The sequence below is a fragment of the Chelonoidis abingdonii genome, chromosome 18 (assembly GCF_003597395.2).
Source record: "Chelonoidis abingdonii isolate Lonesome George chromosome 18, CheloAbing_2.0, whole genome shotgun sequence".
NCBI lineage: Eukaryota > Metazoa > Chordata > Testudines > Testudinidae > Chelonoidis > Chelonoidis abingdonii.
In genome coordinates, this window is record NC_133786.1 from 1,537,709 (window position 1) to 1,565,300 (window position 27,592).

General features: G+C 42.9%; 1 protein-coding gene across 2 annotated transcripts in view; it reads right to left on the bottom strand.

The window, feature by feature from the left end:
- Positions 1-27,592, bottom strand: part of PKNOX2 (PBX/knotted 1 homeobox 2) — a 640,658-nt gene that overhangs the window by 63,590 nt on the left and 549,476 nt on the right. For both annotated transcript variants that reach the window (XM_075073480.1, XM_032767003.2), the window contains 2 exons: positions 14,713-14,842; positions 14,136-14,233 (listed from right to left, as the gene is read on the bottom strand). In XM_075073480.1, the coding sequence (XP_074929581.1) occupies positions 14,136-14,233; positions 14,713-14,842 (228 nt within the window). The remainder of the gene's footprint in view (positions 1-14,135; positions 14,234-14,712; positions 14,843-27,592) is intronic.

Sequence of the window (27,592 nt, forward strand, 5' to 3'; positions counted from 1 at the left end):
ATGCATCAGGCGAGGTATTTCCAGTAGAGATAAGGAGGTGTTAGTACCATTATACAAGCACTGGTGAGACCTCATCTGGAATACTGTGTGCAGTTCTGGTCTCCCATGTTTAAGAAGGATGAATTCAAACTGGAACAGGTACAGAGAAGGGCTACTAGGATGATCCGAGGAATGGAAAACCTGTCTTATGAAAGGAGACTCAAAGAGCTTGGCTTGTTTAGCCTAACCAAAAGAAGGCTGAGGGGAGATATGATTGCTCTCTATAAATATATCAGAGGAATAAATACCAGGGAGGGAGAGGAATTATTTAAGCTCAGTCAATGTGGACATTCTGCAGAACAAATGGTATAGAACTGGCTATATGAAGTTAGACTTGAAATTAGACAAGTTTTCTAATCATTTAGAGGAGTGAGTTCTGAACAGCCTTGCAAGGGAGTAGTCGTGGGTCAAAGCTATCGGGCTTTCAAGATATAGCTTGTATGTTTATGGAGGGGGATGATATATGGATGAGGAGGATAGGCAATTATTCCATCTTTGACTACTAGCGGTAATCTCCCGAGGAGGCTGTGTGATGGGAAGGGATCAGGTTACTACAGAGAATTTTTCCTGGTTGCTGGCTGTGAGTCTTGTCCACATGCTCAGGGTTTAGCTGATCACCATATTTGGGGTCGGGAAGGAATTTTCCTCCAGGGCAGATTGGCAGAAGCCCTGGTGGTTTTTCGCCATCCTCTGCAGTGTGTTGCACGGGTCACTTGCTGGAAGGTTCTCTGCACCTTGAAGTCTTTAAACCATGATTTGAGGACTTCAGTGACTCAGACACAGGTTTGATGCAGAAGTGGGTGAGTGAGATTCTGTGACCTGCATTGTGCAGGAGGTCAGACTAGATGATCATAATGGTCCCTTAAAGTCTATGATTCTATGAGATGACCTCCTGAGGTCCTTTCCAACCTTGATATTCTATGATTCTATGATTGCGTGCCCATAGTTTGGACTGCATAGCTTCCGGGGGGGGAGGGATAGCTCAGTCATTTGAGCATTGGCCTGCTAAACTCAGGATTGTGAGTTCAATCCTTGAGGGGGGCCATTTAGGGATCTGGGGCAAAAATCTTTCTGGGGATTGGTCCTGCTTTGAGTAAGGGGTTGGACTAGATGATCTCCTGAGGTCCCTTCCAACCCTGATATTCTATGATTCTATATTATGAATATGAAAAAGCTATGAGAGAAAGAAATGCCTAACAAGAAGTACAGAAGACTAAGTCCACAAATAAGTCCTTGTCTCTGCACTGAAGAGGGATGAAAAGCATGTTATTATTCTTACAACCCATGTCATCAAAATCACATCCCGAGGTGCTTATCAGCATATCTACTGCAGTGCATGTAATATCAGATGTACAAGGGTCTGCTGAAAATATCAGGTGCCAGTGAAGAACAAATGGAGAAATTTGTGAGAGGTGCACTTGATTCTGATGGGGCACGTAGCTTTTTCAGTCCAGTCAAGAAATCTGGCATCAAAACATTTGCTGACATGTCCAGAAAAACCATATTTAAGTCTGGCAAGCGAGGGACAGTCAGAGCAGCTATCGGTCCAGAAACTGTTTTCCGCACAGCCCCGTTCTTAGCAAGGTGCAGTGATGGTTTTTCTATGGTAACTGTTCTTTGTCACCCAAAAGGACCTGTGTCTATGTCCCTCTTGGATACTGATGGAACAATGAGAAGAACAGACAAAGTTGAATTAGGGAATCAGCTGGAAGCTCAAGCTGAAAGAATCCGAAAGCTGACAATGTAACATAGAAACAATAGTATACATCAGAGGTGCCATGGCTGTCTTACAAATGATGGCTGGAGACAAATCCCACATATTGATGAATTGACTGCTGAGTACCTAAGGCAGATCCTAGAGGAATTTAACAAAGCTAATTCTGTAATTAAAGTCTTTGACAGATATGAGAGCAGTAACACTGTGAAAAAGGCAGAAAGACAGCACTGGACAGGATATAAGGCTGGTTGCAAGAAACCCCAGGTGATTGATGGATGCCATGTGCCTCCATGGAAAATGTTTCTAAAGCTGATATCTGACCAACAGTCACTTGTAAAATTTCTCTGTGCATATAGGGTTCAAAATGCACCCAAGAGGGTAGGAGCACACCCAACACAAAACTTCTCGTGGAGGCTTTTCCAATGGTGAAGTAGCAAAGTTCGTCAGCAGAATAGGTCTTGAAGAAGTCCAAGACTGGACAGTACTCAAGAGTAAGCAGACACAAGGATCCTTCTTCACCCAGTATGTGCCAATATGGCTCTTGCGTCTCTTAGCGTCCAAGGAATCATAGTCATTAGGTCACTCAATACAGATGTTTTGGTCCTTTCCACAGGTCTGTCTCATCTTACATGGGGGTTCCGTTCCACGGTTAGTGCGTAAAGCGAAAACCACGTATAGTCAAAATTACGTTGAGTTGAATGGTGGGCAGAATCGCCTGCACTACAGAAACAGTATTTAAATTGTTATTTTTCTCTTTTTTTGTTTTGTTTTTACCAACCACGTAAAGCTGAAATCGCGCATGTTAAATGCGCGTAAGATGCGACAGACCTGTATTTGCTACTTTCCAAAAATGGAACACACAGATAACATGTGTATTGAAACAAGCACCATTGCCAGCACAACTGAGAAGCATTATTACATAGCTGTGCATGCAATTTGTGACCCACTCACTCCTGATTTCTGCATCATACTTCCCGCTGTATATTTATTAACAGGATGTGGTTCTGTCATCCCTTTTTGGCATTGGGGAAAAATCTGTGTTTAGTTTTCAAAGAAAGGGTGTTTACTACTTCAGAGATCTTGCCAGATTGGAAGATTTATACTTTTGGCCTTCAGATGCCCTGGCAATGAATTCTACAGGTTGACTGTGTATTATGGGAAGAAGTACTTCACTATGTTTGTTTTAAACATGCTGCCTATTAATTTCCTTGGACTACCTTTGGTTCTTGTGTTATGTGATGGGGTAAATAACATGTCCTATTTCTCTTTCGCTACACCATTCAGGATTTTATAGATCTCTTTCATATCCCCCCTCAGTTGTCTCTTTTCCAAGCTGAAAAGTCCCGGTCTTTTTTTAATCTCTCCTCATATAGAAGCTCTTCCATACCCTTAATAATTTTTGTTGCCTTTCTCTGTATTTTTTCCACTTCTAACTTTTTTGAGATGGGGGATGACCAGAACTGCATGCAGTATTGAAGGTGTGGGTGTACCATGGATTTATATAGTGGCATTATGATATTTTCTGTCTTATTTATCCCTTTCCTCATGGTTCCTAACATTCTGTTAGCTTTTTTGATGGCTGCTGCTCATTAAGTGGTTGTTTTCAAATAACTATACACAATGACTCCAAAATCTTTCTTGGGTAGCAACAGCTAATTTAGACCCCTCATTTTGTATGTATAGTTGGGATTGTTATCTAATATGCATCACTTTGGATTTATCAACATTGAAGAGCATATGTCAGAAGTGCATATTAGCAAAGAAAGATTAGGATATCTTTGTGCTTTGGCGATCCAGTATCTGGTTTGCCTTAATCACTTGGATAGAAAAATGTGGATGACAAGCTACTTAGAATAATAGAATATCAGGGTTGGAGAAGACCTCAGGAGGTCATCTAGTCCAACCCCCTGCTCAAAGCAGGACCTATCCCCAGCTAAATCATCCCAGCCAAGGCTTTGTCAAGTCTGACCTTAAAAAACTCTAAGGAAGGAGATGCTACCACCTCCCTAGGTAACCCATTCCAGTGCTTCACCACCCTCCTAGTGAAAAAGTTTTTCCTAATAGCCAACCTAAACCTCCCCCACTGCAACCTGAGATCATTACTCCTTGTTCTGTCATCCAGTACCACTGAGAACAGTCTAGATCCATCCTCTTTGGAACCCCCTTTCAGGTAGTTGAAAGCAGCTATCAAATCCCCCCTCATGTTCCTCTGCAAGACTGAATAACCTATTCCCTCAACTCTCCTGTAAGGTCAGTGTGCCCCAGCCCATCTATCATGTTTGTTGCCACCAGTGGACTCTTCCAATTTTTCCATATCTTCCTGTAGTGGAGCCCAAATTCTGGACAAGTATCAGATGAGCTCGACCAATGCTGAATTAGAGGGGAATGATCACATCCTTGATCTGCTGGCAATGCTCCTGCTTTATCAGGCCAAGATGCATTAGCGCTTCTTGCAACAAGGGCAACTGTTCTCGATCATATCAAAGCTCTCTCGTACACTCTACAGCCCAGGTCTTTCTGAGAAACTTCCCACAAGAATGTGTGTGTTTACCGTCAATTTAACATATAGGTATAATAAATGTCTCAACTGCAAGGTGGGAGACAAGGCAAATTGCTTTTAGCAAACAACCAATGAAACCTCTTTAACAGTGAGATTCCTTTCTCTGTCATCATGGGTGACTGAACTAATGAAGTGAGGGGTAAAACAACATTATCTCTCTCGCTTTCTTTCACTAAAGAAGAAAAGACACAACCTGGGACTCTGGGAGTGGAATCTGGCTGAGAATGTTGATTAGCATGTCTAGGGCAATTTAGGTAAAAACTCCCTCTGAGCCAGACTCGTTTAAATTTAAGAAAATGTTTTATTTTATTTATCTTCGTAAAACTTTGACTTAATAGTGTTCATCTGTATTTAAAATTATTTCTTTGTAGTTAGATAAACTTTGTTTTAATTCTTTAGCAAAACGAAAATCCAGTGTGTTACTTTGTGGGTTTACTAAATTAATGTAAATTAAGTTGTCATGGATAAGAGGCGATCCCTGCCTGGACTGAGATCTGATTAAAGACAGGAACAAAAGATAGGAATAAATGGTAAATTTGTTAGAATGGGAGGGTAACTAGTGGTGTTCCAAGGGTATCTAGGACACAATGCTTTCAACTTATTTATAATGATCTGGAGAAAGGGGTAAACAGGGGGTAGCAAGTTGGCAGATGATCTAAAACTGTTCAGTAGTTATAGACCAAAGAGATGTGACAAACTTTAAAAGATTCTCAACAAACTAGTGATTGGGAACAAAAGGGCAAATGAAATTTAATATTGATAAATGTAAGTAATGCACATTGTGGAAAAATAACTTAATATACATACCAATATGATGAGGAGCTAATTTAGCACAACTTAATTCAGAAAGTAAGATCTTGGAGTCATCAATGGATATTTTCTTCTGAAGACGTGCGCACGGCAATGTTTGCAGGGGTGCGTCAAAAAAAGACAATTAGGGATGTTAGGAATCATTAAAAAGGGGATAGAGAATAAGATGCGAGATATCATCTTATGTTGCCCTTATATAAATCCAGGGTAAACACCACATTTGAATACTGCGTACAGATATGGTCTCCTCATCTCAAAAGATAGGACTGGGCATTAGAAAAAGTTCAGACAGAGAAGGGCAACTAAAATGATTAGGGGTTTGGAACGGGTCCCATACGAGGAGAGATTAAAGAGGCAAGGACTTTTCAGCTTGGAAAAGAGGAGACTAAGAGGGGATATGATAGAGGTATACAAAATCGTGAATGGTGTGGAGAAAGTGAATAAGGAAATGTTATTTACTTGTTCCCATAATATAAGAACTAGGGGCCACCAAATGAAATTAATGGGCAGCAGATTTAAAACAAATAAAAGGAACTTCTTCTTCAACCTGTGGAACTCCTTGCCTGAGGAGGTTGTGAAGGCTAGGACTATAACAGGGTTTAAAAGAGAACTGGATAAATTCATGGAGATTATGTCCATTAATGGCTATTAAGAAAAGGAATGGTGTCCCTTGCCTCTGTTTGTCAGAGGGTGGAGACGGATGGCAGGAGAGAGATCACTTGATCATTATCTGTTAGGTTGACTCCCTCTGGGGCACCTGGCATTGGCCACTGTCGGCAGACAGGATACTGGGCTGGATGGACCCTTGATCTGACCCAGTGTGGTCATTCTTATGTTCTTAACTCGATTTAAAAGTAGTGAGAGTGTTGTATATTGATCCCCTTAAAGGGGCAATGAGTCTAGCACACCTGGAATGTCCACTAGAGGGCTGGACTGTGCAGAACATACGTTTTTGGGAGTGTGTTTGGGCCACTCTGCAGGTAGTAACCAAGGCTGTTTGAAGCCAGAGTGTTGCTGCTGTTTGCTGACAGGTTGCTGGGTTCAGAGCTGCTGGACGAGGGCTGAAGCTATACACAGACACTCAGGAGGTGACCTGCATGCTGTTCAGCTGTTTGTGAGGAGCCCAGGTTGGGAGCTACATCAGCAAAGCATTGGGAGGAATCCCAGGTTTCAGGGCAAGTCACTGGTCTGGATTGTACCCCAAAAAGTCATGCCCAAAGTCTCAACAGAGACCTCAATGGTGAACAACATGATGATAATGATATCTGTACATATTTATTATTAGATGTTGTTTAACCCTTAGGTTATTGTTGTGATGCTTTGAGATCACAAAGAAATCCAATTTTGTCTTAGTTTAATGACTGTGTATTATTTAACAGCCGAATGCAAATATTTCAAAGTTGTCATTTTAACAAGTTGGTGTCATTGTTTGTGCCATTACCATAGAAATGGAATAACTTGACCACTCTGCATCACATCTCATCTCAAAGTAGACATGATGAGTTTTGTATGATGTGTGTGTAGAGAGGGTAAATTAAGTCAATCAAATTAGTGGTGTCTGCTGCTCCCCTACTGGGTTCAAACCACAGAGGGAGGAGTCATTGTAGAATCATAGGATTGGAAGAGACCTTGAGAGGACATGTAGTCCAGTCCCCTGCACTCATGACAGGACTAAGTATTATCTAGAGCATCCTGGACAGATATTTGTCTAACCTGCTCTTAAAAAATTCCATTATGGCTCTGTGTGACAGAATTTCAGTTTTTATAACTTGTTTTTTAAAAAATCTAAAACTTCATACTCATGACCTTTAGTAAAAGAAAGTTAAAACAGCAAAATCAAACACTAACGGGGTAGGAAACACCCATGCAACCTTAATTCTGCTTGTGTGTGTGTATTATGACAGTCTTTAATTACATGAGTATAGAAGCAGAGGGATCCCTGCCTCTGTTACGCAAGAGGCATATAGTTAGGTTGCACAGACAACCTTACTTCTGGCATTTTGAGTGCTTAAATCTGCAACTCTTACCTTCGGATATAGTTTTTCATATGAAACAAGCACAAATGTGTCAGCTAGGTTTGACTTTGTCTCTATGGACTTCCAATGGAAGGCTGGGAAAGTTCTTTGGCACAGTGAATACAAATCTCAGTATTCTGAATCAGTTTCTGCAAATGCCTATAATTTATGAAAAGGGAGGGAGAATACAAAGGAAACAAACTAGAGGTGAACAATAAAAGAAATGAACCTTTTTACTGAGCTCCATAATTCATGTGCATGGGAGCTGAGGATGAGTGATTATGGCGATATCTTTTGTTGACAGGAGAGATGTATTATCCTGTGCACTACTGTACATTGCTGTATCATTTTTTGTTCTATACAAGGCAGATAATTCAAAAATTTGCTGTTGTGTCAAGCAGGGCATGGGTCATTTTCAGGTTAAACTAGTGTCAATGGTGGATTCTCTGTAACTTGAAGTCTTTAAACCATCAGGAGGTCAGACTAGATGATCATGATGGTCTCTTCTGACCTTAAAGTCTGTCTATAACCTTACAGTAAATTGCTCAAGTTCAGCCTAATTCACATTAAAATACCTGATAATAACCTTAGCTGTAGCTCTGGAATGAACCAAACTGAGGGATATCTCAGAGAAATGCCTGTATGGAATTCCTTAAAATAAAAGGTTAATTACTGTGTATTTTTTCACTGCGACCCTCTGCATTTCTGAACACTCTGAGATTCAATGCATTCATCTTTCTTTGTTAAGGACATGACTTTCAGAAGTATTGGGCATCCACAGCTTCAGCTGCCTCAGTCACATCTGCCAACTAGGCCATAATTGCTTTTAAAAGTTTGTTCTTTTAAATATTGTCTCTTCAGTGCATGCTAAACTGAGTACAGAATTTACACTTGGCTTGAAAGTTATCAATACATTTCTAGCTAGACCAGTTCAAGTACATAGAAAACTGATTTTTTTTCTATAAACTGACATCAAATATACATGTATTCCTGATGGAAGAGTTTAGCATTTGATTTTAAACCTATGTGAAAGCCAATGCATTTTCATTATGATTCTTTGTTGTTATGACTCTTTGTTGTTCATGGCATGTTGTGTAACGGTACGTCTACACTATGGGATTATTCCGATTTTACAGAAACCGGTTTTTTAAAACAGATTGTATGAAGTCGAGCGCACGCGGCCACAATAAGCACATTAATTCGGCGGTGTGCATCCATGTACCGACGCTAGTGTCAATTTCCAGAGTGTTGCACTGTGGGTAGCTATCCCATAGTTCCCACAGTCTCCCCCGCCCCTTGGAATTCTGGGTTGAGAGAGATCCAGTGCCTGATGGGGCAGAAAAACATTGTCCGTGCGGTCCTGGGTACAGCCTCAACCTGCCTCCGTGATAGCAATCAACAACTGTTTTGCACTGTTTTTCCGGGGTGACTGTGCAAACGCCCATAGCAAGCAAGCATGGACCCTGCTCAGCTTCAAGACCGCAGTCGTGGACATTGTAACACGTCACCATTTTGTGCAGTCTATGCTGAACCAGGACCGCGAAAAAAAAAATAAAACAGGCGAGGAGGAGGTGGCTACGGCAGCGCGCGGGAGAGTGATGAGGACATGACACAGAATGTCTCCAAACCACGCCCCTGCGCTTTGGAGATCTGCTGGTAATTGGGCAGGTTCTACCCATTGACATTTTCCAATTTTTGGCCCGGGAAACAGCACAGACTGGTGGGACTGAATAGTTTGCAGGCTTGAACAATTCCAGTGCTGCAAAAACTTTCGCTGCGTAAGGGCACTTTCAGGAAATTGTGACTTTGCTTTCCCCTGCTTGAACACCAGCAATACAACAGATGAGAGCCAGCCCTCAAGTTGAAGAAGCGAGTAGGCAATAGCCCTCTGGAAGCTTGCAACGCCCAGACAGCTACGCGGTCAGTAGGGAATTCAATTTGGAGTGGGAAAATCTACTGTGGAGGCTGCTGTGATGCAAGTAGCCAAAGCAATCATTAGCTGCTGTGACGAAAGGTAGTGATCTGGGAAATGTGCAAAGGTCATAGTGGATGACTTTGCTGGAAATGGATACCTACTGTGTGAGAGCGATAGATGGAACCATATCCCTATTTGGCACCGGAGCGACCAGGGCACCCAGTACATAAACCACAAGGGGTATTTCAATGGTGCTGCAAAGCACTGGTGGATCACAGTGATGTTTCTTACCAACATCCATGTGGGATGGCGGTGATAAGGTTCATGACGGTCGTGGTCTTCAAGGAACACTACTCTGTTTTAAAATGGCTATGGCAAAGAGAATTACTTTCCCAGACCAGAAAAAAACAGTTGGGATGTTGAAATTCTGTAGTTATTCTGGGGACCACCTACCCCTTGATGCATGGCTCATGAGCCATACAACAGGCCTGGACAGTAATCAAAGAGTTCTTCAACACAGGCTGAGAAAGTGCAGAATGGTGAGAATGTCCATTTGACATTTAAAAGGCACGCTGGCGCACATTACTGTACTTCGCTCTGACCTCAGCCAATATCAAATGTCCCCATTGTTATGCTTGCTTGCTGTGTGCTCCACAATCTCTGTGAGAGTAAAGGGGAGACCTTTATGGGCGGGTGGGAGGCTGAGGTGATCACCGGCAGCTGATTAGCGCAGCCAGACACAGGGCGATTAGAGAGAGCACACCAGGAAGCGTGCATCGAGAGCTTTGAAAACGAGTTTCATCAACGGGCCAGGGTACGGTCTGATCGCTGTGTTGTTTCCCCTTGATGACCCGCACCTTGATGACTCATTCCTGAAGACACCCACCTTCACGTTTGATTACAGCTTACTTTCTAAGGAAATAAGTCACATCGATTTAAAAATCATGTATTCTTTTATTTAATTGATATATAAAAAGAGGGTAGACAACTGACAACGTAGCCCGGGTGTGGTTTGGGAGGAGGATAGGAGGGAAGAAAAAGGCCACTAAAAAAAATTTCAAAGTAATGACAGCCTCTTTGTTGGGCTGTCCACGGTGTGGAGTGTGTGGGTGCACGAAACCTCCCATGGCGTTCCTTACACGTCTGGTGAGGAGGTTGGTAAACATGTGAGGGGTGGAGGGTGGTTACAACAGGGGTGCAATGGCACTCTGTGATCCTGCTGCTGTTCCTGAAGGTTTCATCAGAACGTCGGAGATGATCAGTTTTGATCATGCAGAGCCATCGTGTTGCATCCCGCCACTGTGATCTTCCTGCCTATACCTCTGACTTCCTGCCGCCCACTCTCTGCTCGTGCATTCCTTCCCTGTCCTCTTACGTGGTCCCTCCTAATCCTCACATGTGGCATCTTTTCCTGTAATTTGAATACCACGGTATCCTTCACTCATTCAGATCGAGCTCTTTTATAGGCGGGTCACTTCCATGATTCCAGAACATTTCATCTCGCCGTCTTTTTTCCGCCGCCTTATCTGAGAATGCCTTTGGGATGGAGTAGGGAGGCTTGAAAAACTTTCAGCTGCATGAGGAGGGAAACAAGGGAGAGAAGTTTTAAAAAATACATTTTACAGAACAATGGTTAACTCTTCACAGCGTACAACATATCTCCACCTTACATGCCACATGTGATTTCACTACCAAAGTCGCATTTTGCAATCTTAATACTGAGTGCCTGTGGCTCTGGTGTTAGAGGATCTCACAGACGCAGGTCGCGGGAAGCAGAATTTCTTAGCTTGCATGAGTCCATGGTAAGGACATTGTCTTTGCTGTCTGAAGGCCTTCAATATACACAGTGCCCTCCTTTCCCAAATACACAAGGCAAATCTCCGGTTTCATGCTGCTGCTTTTTCTGTAACATGCAGCAGCAGAAACCTACCTTCCCATCCAATCTCTGGATGATCGACTTAACCTTCCTCACACCGGCTGGCTGGTATCATGGAAAGAATGACCTGCTAGTCAAACGCGAAAAAGCCTCACGGCCAGCCCCCCTCTCCCCCTCTTGGTACGCTCGCAAGGAAGACTTTCTCTTTAAGCAAAGGCAAACAGCCAGTAGGATGGCGATGTCTGCCCCTTAACTAAATTCCTCGCATTTCAGCTAGTACGCATGAACGATAACTCCGACCTGCAGAGATAACACGACTAAAAGAACAGATGCGTGTTTGAATGCCAGCAATCAACCGGACCTATACGCAGTCTGGCTTTCGTCATGCAATAATACCAGATTTCTTGCTACATGCATGGGTGGTCAAGTGTCTACCAATGGAGGACGGAATAAAGGCGGCCACTCCCAGAAACACTCTGCAAAGTGCTTTGGAGTATCTCGAGGAGAGCTTCAAGAGATGTCCATGGAGGATTTTCCGTTCCATCCGACGACATTTAGACAAGCTTTTCGCATACTGTACTCGGCGCGATGCATCCCACGTCCAGGAAACTAATATTATAAAAACGCTTGGCTTAACATGGTTTTGTATCTACAATAGGTAACTCCAGCCAAGGGTCGCTTCCATGGCTTCATTGTCTGGCTAGTGGCTTGGGAGGGCTGGGGAGAGGAGAGCAATTCCGTCTGAGTGAGAAAAAGCTCCCTGGCTGTGGGAGAAGGTAGATACTGTGTGTGCTCTTCTGCAACTCGTCCTCCTTCCTCGTCTCCTCATCAGTCCTGTTCCGCAAATTCAGGCAGTCGGCTGAGATTACCACACCAGTTGAGGCCTCGGAATCCAGGACAGGGTGGGCACTGGTGGGCGACCCCTGTAGAAGATTGGCATGCAGCTCAATGTATAGAAGTGGCATGTTTTCGCTCTGCCGCCGGACCTTCCATTTGCTTCTTTTGGTTTCTGCGTCGGAAGCTTGTTCTGAGCTCCTTAACTTTCACACGACTGTATAGAATCCCTGGGTGTAGTCTCCTGCAATCGCTTGTAATATTTTTCAAATGTTTTTTCATTTCGGCTTTGAAGGAGTTCTGTTAGCAGGAATCTTCGCCCATATATGCGATCATCCAGTACCGTCCCGGCGGCTCCATGATGGAGCTCTTTTTCAATTCTCAGGATGACTGCATGTTCCTGTGGCTGATGAGCTCTGCGTGGTCACCTGTGCTTAGGTGAGCTCTCCACTGCGCCGAAACAGGAAAATAGAAATTCAAAGATTGTAGGGGCTATTCCTGTCATCTGGCCAGTGCATCCGAGTTCAGATGGCTTTTCCAGGAGCGGTCACATGGTAGCTCTGTGGGATACGCCGCGGGCAGAGACATGACGTCTGAATCGTGCAGCCACACTAACCCTCCTCCGAAATGGCAATACCGATTTCAGCGCTACTCTTCTCGTTGGGGAGGAGTACAGAAACCAGTTTAAAGAGCCATTTATATCAATATAAAGGGCCTCGTTGTGTGGACGGGTGCAGGGTTAAATCGGTTTAATGCTGCAAAATTCGGTATAAACACATAGTGTAGACCAGGACTAAGTGTGTTTTCCACATACATTTCATATAAACAACTTCTGTGGACTGCATAGCCCTACAAGATGTTATATGTGTCGTCTGAAGTTGTAGAAAAGACCTGTATGACATGTTTTTGTATTATCTTGAGAAATAGTGTGTGATCATGTAATTAAAGACTGAGCCAGATTCACAGGTACACTCCAGCTGCTTTGCACTACTGTGATGCAAAGCAACTTTAAACCTAGCTTAAGTTGCTGCTTAAATGGGTTTATAGCTGCTTTGCATCATAAGAGTCGTGCAACACAGCAGGAGCATTTGGGTGAATCTGTCCCTGTATTTATAATGCATTCAAACAAAGAGGCAGAGTTACAGTTGTGTGAGAAACCTTTAGTTTAACCTCTCTTGACTTTTACGTGATTAGCTGTAATTTTATCGTTAGTTTTTTGTAGTATTTTTTGCATTCTGTGTGTATAGTTTTATTTTGTAAAGAGAAAACTAAACAAGGAGCTTTGTTCTCCCAAGCTTCAAAGCTCTGCAACACTGAATTGCCAAAGAGCTCTGGAGGAACAGAGCTTTATTGTAGAGGGCAGTTCTTATTACCAGACCCTAAACTCTCTGAAACATTAGGCCCTAGCTAATTCAGGACTCTTCAGTGGATGAGGCAGCCCACTGCTACGCTAATGTAGCTAACCACAGCAGAAGCACATAAACATTTGGGATTCAGATCCTAAAAAGTCTTACTGAAATATGTATTCATATAGGGCAAGCACAGGACTCTATCAGTTTGTGAAACCTATTGCAATAAGGTCAGAGAATAACTTTACTGAATCACCCTGCCCCTCAGAAATGGATTAGCATAGAATCATAGAAGATTAGGAAGAAAACCTCAGGAGGTCATCTAGTCCAACCCCCTGCTCAAAGCAGGACCAACCACAAGTAAATCAGAGCCTTTCTTTGATTTATTTCACACAGGCTGGTCATGGGTCAGCATCTCCTCAACGACGTTCACTTGTCATGGGTCAGTTACTTACTAAGGAGCCAGAGTGTTAGTGCAGGATCAAAACTCAGATCTCCCTTTGACAACCCATCACACTTGCATTATCCATAGATCTGGCTGGATGTCCCAGCCCTGATCATGTGTGAGTACATAATCCCCACTGATTTTAATGAGAGCTGTCTGCACTCTGACAGAATGTTTGGCTCCTCATTGCTAAGCATATTGTCAGGAACTGCTGGACCTAAAATCTGCTAAAAGCAATGGCAGCTGTTGTTTGTAAGTGAGTCTGCCTGTACAATTTAGGTGAGAGAGCAGGAGTGAGTGTGAGAGGGGAGAGAGAGCACAAGATAGCACGGAGGGGAGAGTGTGAGAGAGGGAACGTGAGATCATGTGCAAAAAGAAAGTGTGAGAGCAAGCATGTGACCAGAGAGAGCAGGAGCTGAAACAGGGCATGAAAGGAGATTGTGGGGGCAGATGGAGAGCAGTGGATGAATGAAAATGATCAAGCTCTTTCCCTGTAGTTGTTCCCCTTTTAAAACTTTAAGGAAGTGAGTGCTCTGGCTTAGCCCTTTCAGGCCTCTTGGTCCCACTCATCTTACCTGCGTGTTCTGGATCTGTATGGCTCCTTGTGGGATTGCTTGGGTTACCACTTGGCCCTGAGATGTTACCATAGTTACAGGCTGGTAAAGGGCTCCACCTGACAAAGATATGGTTCAAAGCAGAATTTTAGGGAAACAGCTGGTATTTATCACTCCAGACTGGCCAAGGGGAGGCACATGCACAAGGCCAGCGGTTTCAATGGTCCCAGCTGCAGCCCAGGGTTGTAGTAAGAAGTCAGTTTTGAAAGGAGCATATTAACACTTATAGCTGAGCTGCACACTGTCCAGCACAAGGATTGGACCAGCCAGACAAAAATGGGTCTAGATCCATTCCTGCGGTTCAAGCAAAGGATCATAGTAAAAGCAGACAAAATAATGTCATTTCCTTCCAAAGCCAAGAGCTCTCAGGTTCTGGGGTAGCCAAGTGCTGTCCAGTTCCATGCCGTACCTTTCATTTCACAGACATTTGCTCTGCCTGTTCTTACTTCAGTTTTTTTTCTTGTCATCTAAAGAAAGAACCTAAGCATGCAAAAGATGTGACTAACATGGTCACTGATGTACATTGCACGCCTCCCACCTGACACAACTTGTGAATTGACTGTTGTCATGGAGATATTCCCCGGCTGCAGCGCTGATGCTGGGACCACAATTCCCTGGGGGTTGTTGGCCACTGCAGTCATTGAGTTCGGAGAATTCTGCAGCAAATCCTAGAGAGACCAACACAAACCTCAGCTTATACAAAGATTTCAGACACAATCAGTAGAAAGAAGCCTTACTGGGAATTAGCCTTTGATCAAAGGGTTAATTCAATACTAACCCTGTGCTCTTCTGCAGACCCAGATTTTTAGGGATCTTAATGCATTTTAGAAATATTAATAAACAAAGAATAAAACACACTTTTTTCCAACAATGAATTTCTGTTGTAAATATTTTGATATTTTTTCTATGGAAAAACTTCAAAATGAAATAAAACAGTATTTTTTCATTTAGATTCAATTTTTTTTAAAATGCTTTAGTTCTATCTGAAATTTCATTTCATTTTTATTTTAATTGACATTCACATTTCAATTCAACCTTCAGAAATTAAAATAACCTTTTGAAATTTTGGATTTTTGTTTTCTCCCTTTTTTGCTCCTGAATGGAACAGAATGTCTAGCTATTGGATTTTTTATTCTTTCCTCTCTTTTTTTAACATTTCCCTTTTTCTACTTTAACTTTTAAAAATGTCTCCAACTTTGGAAAAGTTACCAAGTTAGAAAAATGAACTCTGCTAACTCTTCCCCTCTGTGACTTTTCAAAATTTCCTCAACAGGATGAAATTTTGAAACACTGCTGAGTAGAAAAGGGAAAAAAATACGGCAAAAAAAAGCACTACAACAGCTTGGACGTTATTTATTAAATTGTGCACAATGGCAAAAAATGTGGCAAAGGAGGAGAAAAGGGGAAAAACAAATTTGAATTTTCAAAAAATATTTGGTTTTCAGAAAACATAACTAAACAAATTTCAACTGAAATTTAAAAAATTGCCATGTTTAGAAACTTCCTTTTAAAAAAATCTGCAAATTTAGTCAAAACTACCTTTTTCCTGAGGGGTGATACAGAAACCCAAATTTTCAGTGGGAATTTTTTTTGATCTAAAAAAATGTTGACCAGATCTATTAGTGAATGAAGCCTCAATGCCCAGTGACAAAGGGCTCTCTTTCCCCATTTTATAGATAGGGAAGCTAAGGCAGAGACAGACTAAGTGACTTGTCAAATGGCACACAGCAAAGCCCGGAGAAGAACTCAGATCCTCCCACTTCAAGTTCTTTTTAAAAAACATTTTTCATTAAAAAAAGATTTTTTGACAAAACTGTTTTATAATCTTCACTATCTTCAGATTTTTCATTAAAAACTTTTTTTGGTTCAGTTCAATTTGAAAACTTTAGAAGGAAATCAAACAATTCTCTTTTTGTTAGGAAATGTTCACTGGTTTATCAATTTTTCATCCAAACAAAAATTTTCAATTAGGTTTGAAATGAAAACACTCATGTATTCTTAGTTGTTGTCATTGTTCTTGTTTCTCACTCTCTCTCTTCCTTTCCGGGGGGGAAGAAGGGGAGAGGAAAAGAAATGAGAAATAGCCTCCAAAAATTAAACCATTTTATTTTGATTTGACTCAAATTACATGTAATCAAAATTTTTCATTTGAAATCTAATCTATTTCTTTTGCATGGAAAATAAAAATACATACAATACACAGAAATGAATTGCCACTTTTTGAACAGCTCTCTCAAAGTGTCTGAGATGGATGATGTTTCTCCTAACAATGAGGATTGATTAGCTTTCACCTTCTCTGCTGCTTGAGGTTGTTTCTACGCTACAGAGATTATACTGGCATAGATGCGTTGGCATATCTATACCAGCATAACTCTGTAGCGTAGACACAGCCTACGGCCTTTTTCTGTCAGTGTAGGAACACCTCTCAAACGATGCTAGCAATGTCAACAGAATCATTCTTCCACTGACATACCTGCATCTTCACCTAAAAGTTATGTAGACATAACTCAGTTGGTCAGGGGTATGTTTTTTCACCCCCCTGATTGATGTAGTGATGTCAAGCTAACTTTTAAGTATAGACCAAACCTAACTCTAAAAACCCTTCCCAGGGCTCACCTTGACTTTGAATTAACCCATGTTAAAATATAACTTGCCTTGTCTACACTAACATTTTAAAATGTGGTAGCTAATGTTTAAAAAACCTACCTTTTATGCTAGTTGAGACAGAACCTCAAACTATTGATTATGGCTACACAGATGAGATGAGTTGAGACTGTTCCTTTCCTCTTCCTTCTCTTTCCTGCTTCCCTACTCATACTCACTTCCAGGGGTGGCTCCAGGCCCCAGCACACCAAGCGCGTGCTTGGGGTGGCATGCTGTCGGGGGCGCTCTGCCGGTCGCCAGGAGGGCAGCAGGCAGGCAGTCTTTGGTGGCATGCCTGTGGAGGGTCCGCTGGTCCCGCAGCTCTGGTGGACCTCCCGCAGGTGTGCCTGCGGAGGGTCTGCTGGTCCCGTGGCTCCACTGAAGCTGCAGGATCAGTGGATCCTCCGCAGGCATGCCTGTGAGAGGTCCACTGGAGCTGCGGGACCAGAGGACCCTCCGCAGGCACGCCTGCAGGAGGTCCACCAGAACCGCGGGAGCGGCAGAGCGCCCCTCGCGGCATGACCCCGTGCTTGGGGCGGCGAAATGTCTAGAGCTGCCCCTGTTCACTTCCCCATGCCTGTCCCCCTCCCCTTCACTTTTCCTGTACTCTCAGTTAAAAAAGCCAGCCAACCAGAAACATGTAGCAAACCAAGCCATGCCAGTGCCACACTTCCAAGAATAAAAGTTTTGCTTCCTTGAAGTTTAAACAAGCTCGGTCTTCCCTAATCTAGAAGTGGAGGCAGTAATCTCCCACACACGCTGCTCTGAGCCTCCTGAAAGCACATACTGCAACCAACTTCCCCACTATGCTTATGTAATACAACATAGCAATTTTAAAAAAATGTTAATTAAACCAATATTCAAACAACATCCCAATTGGCTGCCAAATACAAGGTGTTACAATAGAACTTCAACTATGACATTTACTCCAGGGTCCTCACATGAATCACAACCTGTCCTTTTGCTGATATGTTGTTTCCAATTTCCAACCTTTTATCTGTTTATTGTTTCGTAAACTGCAAACCCTCCATGGCAGTGATTGTCTTGGAAAAATAAGTCAACCATATGGTGCAGAATTTAAGATAATCTCTAATTACTAGGGAGGGTCCTTGCACCTTGGGAGGGTCCTTGCACCTTCTTCAAAAGCATCTGATGCATACCACTGTTGGAGACAGGGTACTGGACGAAATGGTTCATGATTTTGATGCACACTGGTAGTTCCTGTATTCCTGTGTCTTATCTGTGTTTGTAGAGCATCCACCAAAATGGGGCCCCAGTCATTAGTGGGGCCTTCAGGAGCTAAATATGTACATATGGTTATATAGTAATAAAGCTGTCACCTGGCATGTAAGGGCTCCTCTCCCCCATCATGGTTGTGATTCGGCATGATTGAAATATGACCTTGTATATCAATGCTGCTACCACTGTTATTGCAACAAATCTTATACAAAGTATGTCATGTGAGGAATCGATAAAAAAGTTAGAATCTGTCAAATATGATTATTCTGTTTGTATGCATGCATCATCTTTGTATTTAAAGTTATGAACACTGGCTGTGTGCCAGTATTTCAAATGTATTTGATCCTGGGGTAGCACCCACTACATAAAAACTACATTCAGACCAGACAGCTTTGTGTTGATGGCCCAACAAGGGCAATTAACTTTCACAGTGGGCCATAAAAGAAACTCCTTCCACCCAGTTGGCTCTTCTTGTAGATGCCTTAGCCTCCATGTGGCCAATGGCTTGCTCATCTGAGTCAGCAAGTCATGCAAGGGCATGTGACTTGCTCATGTGACTCTGGACTCCATCTTGTGCCTGTAATTTTCTACAAACTGAGACTGGGAGCTTTGTTTGGGACAGTAAAATTTCATCCACATGGATGAGGGTATAAAAGACCCTAGAAACATCTCCATTTTGTCTTCATTTCCTGCTTCATTTCTCTGGGTTGGATTTCTAATAAGGAAGCTCTAAACAATGACTGATGACCACCAAGCTGATTGGGTAATTTCTGGAAAGACTTGCAAACTAGCAGTTTATTCCATCACGGCTTCAAACCTGATACAAGTACTTTGCAATGATTTTATGTAGATGATTTCCTTAACCATTTTATCTCTCTATTTCTTTTCTCTTAAAAATAAACCTTTAGATTTTAGCTATTAAAGGATTGGCAACAGCATGACTATTGGGTAAGATCTGAGTTATATATTAACCTAGCTATGTCACTGGTCTCTTGAGATCAGAAGAATCCTTTGTTTGATGAAACTGATTTTCAATAAACACTCATCATAAAGTAATGTCTGGGTGGTGAAATAAATGCTGGAATTCCTAAAGAGAATGCATTTTTGACTTCTTGTGGTGAGTCAAAAGTTTACTTTTGTTACTGGCTTGGTATATCTAATGGTAGAATATCCATCAGTTTGGGGTGAGTCTTCCCTATTTCTCAGCAGTTTGTCCGAATCTGGTATTTTCAACTAAAACCCACTGAGGCACAGTGACAATGCTGTGTGTGTGTATATATATATAAAGCAGTTGAAGAGCCTTTTTGCCAATCCCTGGTTTCCTGTGCTGCTCTCATTGTAGGCAACCTTGAAGGTGGGGCTGACAGTTTCTTGCTCATACAGATTCAGGCTGCAAACCTCTCATTCACACTGGTAAGCTATTGTTCTCCAAAGTCCTGTTGACTCCACTGATAGCTGCTCACCATTGTGAGTAAGGGATTTACAGTGTAATCCACAGGGTATAAATAATATCTTCCTTCCAGTCAATTCAAAAACTCAGAAATACATGCTGAACTTCAAGTGCAAATACTCAAGTCAACCTTAACTTTGGAGCCACAACAGAGCTCACTTCACCAAGTACTGAAATGCCACTGCCTCTAGTGTGAAGCATGACAGCTGATAAAACAGTGCACAGCCTAGGGCACTATCTGCAAGTAACAATGATCAGCATGGTAGAGAAGAAACTGTCTATTAATGGAATGAATGGGTAACCGCTAAGCCCATGTGTAGAGATGCAGGCCTCCTAAGTAGAAACATCCTATTATCAGGGTCTTGAACACTGCATGAAAGTGCAAGGTAATTTCTGCTGAGTCATACTGTCAGGTGCATTCAGCAAGCTCTAAATATAGCATAGGAGCTGGAGCTTCTCTCAGGCCACGTCTATACGACGCGCCATATCGGCGCGTTACAATCGATTGCTCGGGGATCGATATATCGCGTCTCATCTAGACGTGATATATCGATCCCTGAGCGCGCTTACATCGATTCCGGAACTCCACCAAAAACAACGAGTTCGGAATCGACATGGCGACCGCGCACATCGATCCCGCGCGGTGAAGACGGGGAGTAGATCGATTTAGATAATCGATTTCAGCTACGCTATTCTCGTAGCTGAAATTGCATATCTAAAATCGATTTTCCGCGCGTACGTGTAGACCTGGCCTCAGGTCCCATCTTCATGCTCTCAGCAGGAATAACTGACACAGACGTGAAAATAAACTGCTGGAGTTCAAGAGAGAGTATCTATAGTAGGGCTACATGGTACAGCTCGAGAAGGGCATCTGGAGAGAACCAGGATGTGGGCAGAGGGGTTCTGCAGCAAAAATCCTAAGGACAGCCATGCTAGGGAAGAAAGCTTCACTGAAGTTTAGTTTTTGTAACTTACATGGCATAGATTAATAGATCATTGATTTTAAAGGCCAGCATTTTGACGATTGAGTCTGATCTCGTGCATTAGAAGGCCATTAGAATTTCACCCAGTGATTGCTGCATTGAGATCATTAATTTCTGAAAAAGAACAGAGAGTACTTGTGCACCTTAGAGACTAACCATTTACTTCAGCACGACTTTCGTGAGCTACAGCAGAATGTATCTTTTAGAAGGACACTCCATTCTAATGTAAAGAGTTCTAAGGATGGAACTCCTTGGAAGCTGTCTTAGGTATAGCTACCACACTGATGCTGGGGAATGCAGAGGCATAAAGCAGGAGTCTTGCTGCAGAGTGGTTGATTAATCTACTTCTCTCTATATCAAAAGTCTAATCCCTCTCCTTACTCCATCATATCCACCCCATGTGTCATCACAAAAAGATCAGTACCTTTAAGGGTCCGTCAGCCAAATACTGTGAGCAACATTCAATTAAAATTTCTCTGTAATAGCCAAACAAACACCTTAAAATTAAGGCAATGAAGTAGGAGGGAGAGGATCTAGGCCCAGATGAGGAAGCAAATTCTGTTCAGAGCTACCCGTGTGGAAATCAGGTATGAATCTATTACATTTAATTGCATCAAAGACCTTCTAGTATCAGCACTAATCGCTACCTGCCTGCTGCAATTTCACTCCTCCCGCCCCCCATGACAGCAGCAGTTTCAATGGAGCCCTCTGCTGAGGAGCTTGCTACCTCACTTCACTCTGAACATGAGTCCACAGGGCGCCTGGTTTGTCTTTTGCTTTCTGAAAGCTGCCAGGGTTACACAATGCCAAGATGGACAACCAGATACGCTAAATCAGGGATTTTAAATGGGCACATTGATTCCCCATGCTGGCCTTCTGTGCTGACAGACCTATTGCCTATATCATAAAATTTCTTAGTTTGCAGGACAGAGAACTGATCTTGTGTGGAGACTGTAAGGGCAGCAAGGGAGATGATATCTTCTTTACCCCAATTCCTGCCTAGAAACACAAAAGGGAAACAGCATAATTCCATCAGATATTATCTCTGCAATAAAAACACTAAAATGTGACCTCTGCAGAAACACGTACCTCTCAGTTTCACCCAGGAGACTCTCAGGCCTGATCCATACCTAAAACTATATCATTCTACTCTAGGGCAGGGACTTCCTCTTTCTCCCCCCCTGCAGAGCTGTCTAAAGCTACCCAGCCAGCCTAGCAATAGAGAGTGAGCTCTGCAGGCACAGGTCTGCAGGGGGAGCAGCAGACTGCAGCCTAGAGCACACTATAGCAGCCAAGATATTGATGCCCCAGGAAGACAGAAAAGCTCAAAGGGATGTGAGCAGGAGTGAGAGGAAGAAAGGAAAGGAGTGAAATTTCAGGGAGAAGGAGTGAGCAAGGAGGAGGAGAGGATTTGAGGGCAATAACAAAAAAGCCAGAAGGAGATGAGGAAACTTGGAGGGGAAAGGAAGATAGAAAAGTAAGGGGGAATTAATAGGTTTGATGTTGTGGGGGGGGGGGGGGGATTGATGGATTTATGACTGAAGCTTCATGCAAATACTGTAATGCATATTCATCTAATATAGGAATTAAGACACTATAACATTTACATAAAATCTCCAGATGCCCAGACTTGCAGCCCTGATAAATAATGTCTGATACCTGGCCAGGAACCATGATGTGACAGACAGACTGCCGAGACTCATCAAGCCCTTGGATCGCTACCCCTTCCTGCTTCTCCACATGGGCACCAATGATACTGCCCAGAATGACCTTTAGCGGATCACTGCAGACTACGTGGCTCCGAGAAGATTGAAAAAGGAATCTGAGGCACAAGTCCCGTTCTTGTCCATCCTCCTTGTGGAAGGAAAAGGCCCAGGTAGAGACCGTCGAATTGTGGAAGTCAACGAATGGCTACACAGGTGGTGTCGGAGAGAAGGCTTTGGATTATTTGACCATGGAATGGTGTTCCAAGAAGGAGGAGTGCTAGGCAGAGATGGGCTCCACGTAACGAAGAGAGGGAAGAGCATCTTCGCAAGCAAGCTAGCTAACTTAGTGAGGAGGGCTTTAAACTAGGTTCACCAGGGGAGGGAGACCAAAGCCCTGAGGTAAGTGGGGAAGTGAGATACCAGGAGAAAGCATGAGCAGGAGAGCACAAGAGGAGAGGACTCCTGCCTCATACTGAGAAAGCAGGATGATCAACGAGTTCTTTTAAGTGCCTATACACAAATGCAAGAAGTCTGGGAAACAAGCAGGGAGAACTGGAAGTCCTGGCACAGCCAAGAAATTATGATGTGATGGGCATAACAAAGACTTGGTGGGATAACTCACATGACTGGAGTACTGTCATGGATGGATATAAACGGTTCAGGAAGGACAGACAGGGCAGAATAGGTAGGAGAGTTGCATTGTATGTAAGAGAGCAGTATGACTGCTCAGAACTCTGGTATAAAACTGCAGAAAAACCTGCCATTGGAGTCAGAATCTGAAACAAGCGTGAGCAGTGCTGAAAGGGAAGAAAATTTGCAATGCAAGAGTTAAATTGGTGACTATTAATCTTCAGAAATGTCACACTGTAGGCCTTGCTGGAGCCTTAGGCATAACTAAAAGTGCGAACCAAAGACCGTGAACCAGAGGAGACCCGGTCTTGGAAAAACTAGGTTTTGGCTAGCCAAGTAAGCACATTCTTGATCAGACAGGTTGGTACAACAACACCAGGAGTTCTCAAGTAATTACCTAAACACATTCTTAAGAAATGGTACAAGAACACACTGACCCCCTCATAGGATAAGGATGGGATGACAGGATAATGGATAAGGATGTTTTGTTCCAACTAGCAGATACAAGATGTAGGGTTGGTAACTAACAATGTCTGGAGTGTAATATGTAACATATTTGTATCAATGTGTAAAAGGAGAAGTCATAGGAGGGACATGGGTTGGATGAATGGACTATAAGGTGGATAGAAAGCTGGCTAAATCGTCAGGCTCAATGGGTAGTGACCAATGGCTCCATGTCTAGTTGGTAGCCAGTATCAAACAGAGTGCCCCAAGGATTGGTTAGGGCGGCCAGCACATCCCTCGGCCTGCGCCACTTCCACAGCCCCCACTGGCCAGTGGGAGCTGCTATCGGCAGAACCTGCAGATGTGGCAGGTAAACAAACCGGCCCGGACCTCCAGAGGCTTTCCCTGAACAAGGGAGGCCCGACTTTGAGAAGCACTGGACTAGATGACCTCCTGAGGTCCCTTCCAATCCTGATATTCTATGATTCTATGACATCTTTGCCTAGTCTAGGGGGCACTCTCTTGGTGCACTGACTGAGCTGGTTCAATTGTCGTGGACATACGTGCGTTAGTGTACCTGTAACCACAGAAGCAGCACTGTAGTATTGTTCTTTGTCAATAATAAACCTGGTTGAGTGCCTTTGCCACCAAGCTGAGTCTGTGGTCTTTCTTCATGAGTAACGTTGAGGTCTGTTGAACCATCAGGCTGTGCTCTCTTCTCATGCAGCTAACACCAGAACTCCAAGAATGGGTCCACTGAGCAGATGTAACCGTGCAGCAGCCTTGATAGTGTTGCTGCAGCAATGACATTCCACAGTACTTAACAGCACTGATGACTCCGACCGCTGATAAGGTAAGTGGCAAGCTGCCTGCTCTAGAAGTCATGACCTCAGATGGCAGAAAACTATGAGCTGGGGCACCCCCTCTCTTCCACAGAACTCCAGAAACTTTGATAAGGTTTAGATGTGCTGGGTAATGAAAAAAGTGGCCCAGACGAGTTTAAAAAAGGGGAAACATGGACTGGAATCTGTAAGGCTAGGGCAGAGAGTGTAGCCTTGAAAAATAAGAATAATAATAAATGTACAATATTGCAAACTATGGCCATGACTGTTAGATGGTTAAGATAACACACCACAAAACTGACTGGACAAATAACAAAAACAAAAGAAGAGTTAAGAGAAGCAACCAAGCCATAGAAGGCTTCAACTCTCCAGTTGGCAGCAAGCAGTCCAGAGACATTATACATTACAGCAAGCACAAGAATAGAATAGAAAATTGGAAATAGCTGTAGAGAATCTGCAGAAAAAAAGTGCCAGCCCCTGTTATAAATCTTGTTGGGCAACAACAGGCTTCGAGTATTTATACAGCGCCTGAAGAATGGGGACAGAAATAGAAAAGGTGGCCCTAGCAAAATTAAAAGATGGAACATGAGAAGATTGGAATGGGTGTTGGAATGGGGGCATTGGGAATGACCCAGACCAACAGTCACCAAGCCGTCTCTGCGCATTGCAACCACCACCGTATGATAAAAGCTACATTCTGGTAAAACCTAAATTGAGACCTAGACTGCTGCCTGCTGGAATGGGAAGTGTAAGTGCAGAGGAGGGAAAAGTAGCAAACAATACTTTCATTAGATTGGTAAATCAGATGAAGGAGAAAATGGAACCGTTCACAGACAGGGCTGGGTTTACACCTTAAGTGCCCTGAGGCACAGCAACTTCAGCACTCCCCTGCCTACAGCTGAATGTGTTGCACACCGTTTTAGAGAGGTAAGGTGCCCCTAGAATGCCAGCCCCTCTGGGCACTTCTACTGTGCCTAATTGGAAATCCAACCCTGTTCACAGAGCATATTAGGAGATGGGAGCTCTGACTTGGTTGCTGGGGAGTGGATTAAAAAAGAATTTCAAACTGAAAAACCATGAGCGATCAGGTTAACACCTAGAATTGATATATTAATGCATGGCGCTGCACAGAAATGTTTAACTGCAGCAGGGAAGGGCAATCCTGCGATCCATTTGGCATGCAGATAAAAGCAACGGGGGGAACAGATTCGGGTTTTCCAAAAAGAAGTAAATAACAATCCCCACTCTCCTCTCAGGGCCAGGATAAAAACTAGGGTTATGGGTTCCCAACCTTCTGCTTTAACCTATGGAGCCCCACTCCTCGTTCAGAGCTAATAATATAACCTTCTTTCTCAAATAGTTTTATATATCAGTTAAATTTTCCTTTATATCTTCTTTCAGTTGGCAAAACTTACTGCTGCTTCCTGTACTTCACAGAGTTAATTAATCTCTTGGCTCAGGTCTCCCTCCCTCCCTTCTTAGATTGCTCTTCTCCCCTCTCCCCCTCCTCCCACGACCTCTCCTCATTTCTGCTCTCTGTTTTAAAAGTTAAAAATTGTAGTTATTACAGAAACCCGCATCACAGGAAAAAGAGGAAGGAACTAGGGGCAGGGGGAAAGAAAAAACCTAATGCAAAAACATTACTTTAAATAAGCCCAGTAAATTAATCATTTTAACCTTTTAGGAATGCAACAGCTGGAACTATTCCTAACTTTCTAGAAGATATGGTTGCCAAGCAACAGAAATGTTAGCTCTTCTTCTAATCCTAGCCATTAATTACTTTATGAAACATGAGTTTTTCTTATTTCCATATAGCAGCATTTTTAAAATGAAAGGAATATAAAGTAATGGAAACTGCTTTAAGTTAACTAAATTAATACAACAAAGGGGCGGGGGCCAAATACTGTGGATTTTTATCAATTCTTATTAAAAGTTTTAAATAAATAGGTAATAATTTGCTTATTTAAATATCTAACTCTTTTGCTCACCTGTCTGTTTTCTAACATGCATTGCTTTAATAACTTTAAGCTCTTAAAGCCTTATTGTATATAATTAAAAATACAATTCTAGTGCCATTCATCTTCAATTGTAAATTTGTCCTGTATGTTATATATGTTGTGCTCACAAACAGAGAAGAGTTAGTAGGGGAAGCAAAAGTGGATGGGAACCTGGGAGGCAGTGACCACGAGATGATCGAGTTCAGGATCCTGACACAAGGAGAAAGGAGAGCAGCAGAATACAGACCCTGGATTTCAGAAAAGCAGACTTTGACTCCCTCAGGCAACTGATGGGCAGGATACCCTGGGAAAATAACATGAGGGGGAAAGGAGTCCAGGATTGCTGGCTGTATTTTAAAGAATCCTTATTGAGGTTGCAGGAAAAAAACATCCCAATGTGTAGGAAGAACAGTAAATATCGCAGGCGACCAGCTTGACTTAACAGTAAAATCCTTGCTGATATTAAATGCAAAGAAGAAGCTTACAAGAAGTGGAAGATTGGAAAAATGACCAGGGAGGAGTATAAAAATATTGCTCAGGCATGCAAGAGTGAAATCAGGTAGGCCAAATCACACTCGGAGTTGCAGCTAGCAAGAGATATTAAGAGTAACAAGAAGGGTTCTTCAGGTATGTTTAGCAACAAGAAGAAAGTCAAGGAAAGTGGGCCCTTACTGAATTGGGGGAGGGCAACTAGTGACAGAGGATGCCAGAAAAAAAGCTAATGTTACTCAAGTTGATTTTTTTGCCTCTGTCTTCACAGACAAGTCAGCTCCCAGACTGCTTGCACGGGGCAGCCAGTATGGGTTGAGAAGGTGACCAGCCTTTTGTGGAGAGAAGAAGTGGTTTTCAGGGACTATTTAGAAAAAAACTGGGACGAGAATAAGTCCCATGGGGCCAGATGCGTTGTGTCTGAGGGTGCTAAAGGAGTTGGCGATTGATTTTCAGGGCCATTCGGCCATAAAAATTTTTTGAAACTTCGTGGCGATTATTGGGAGGTCCCGGATGACTGGGAAAAAGGCTAATGTGCGTTGCCCATCTTAAAAAAGAGAAGAGGAGGATCCGGGGAACACATGACCAGTCAGCCTCACCTCAGTCCTGACAAATCAAGGTGCAGTGTCTTCAAGGAATCAATTTTGGAAGCTCTTTGAGGAGCGGAAAGTGATCAGAACAGTCGGCATGGAGTCACAAGGATAAGTCATACGTCTGACTAACCTAATTCCTTCTATGAAGAGATAATTGGCTCTGTGAATAAGAGGAAAAACAGGTGTGTGTTATTCCTTGAGTTTAGCAAAAGCTTTCGATTAGTGGTCTCCCAACAGTATTCTTGCCAGCAAGTTAAAGAAGTATGGATTGGATGAAATGGACTATAAGGTGGATAGAATAAGCTGGCTAGATCGTCGGACTCAACGGTAGTGAATCAAACGGCTCCATGTCTAGTTGGAGTTGGTAATCAAGCAAAGTGCCCCAAGGGTTTGGTCCTGGGC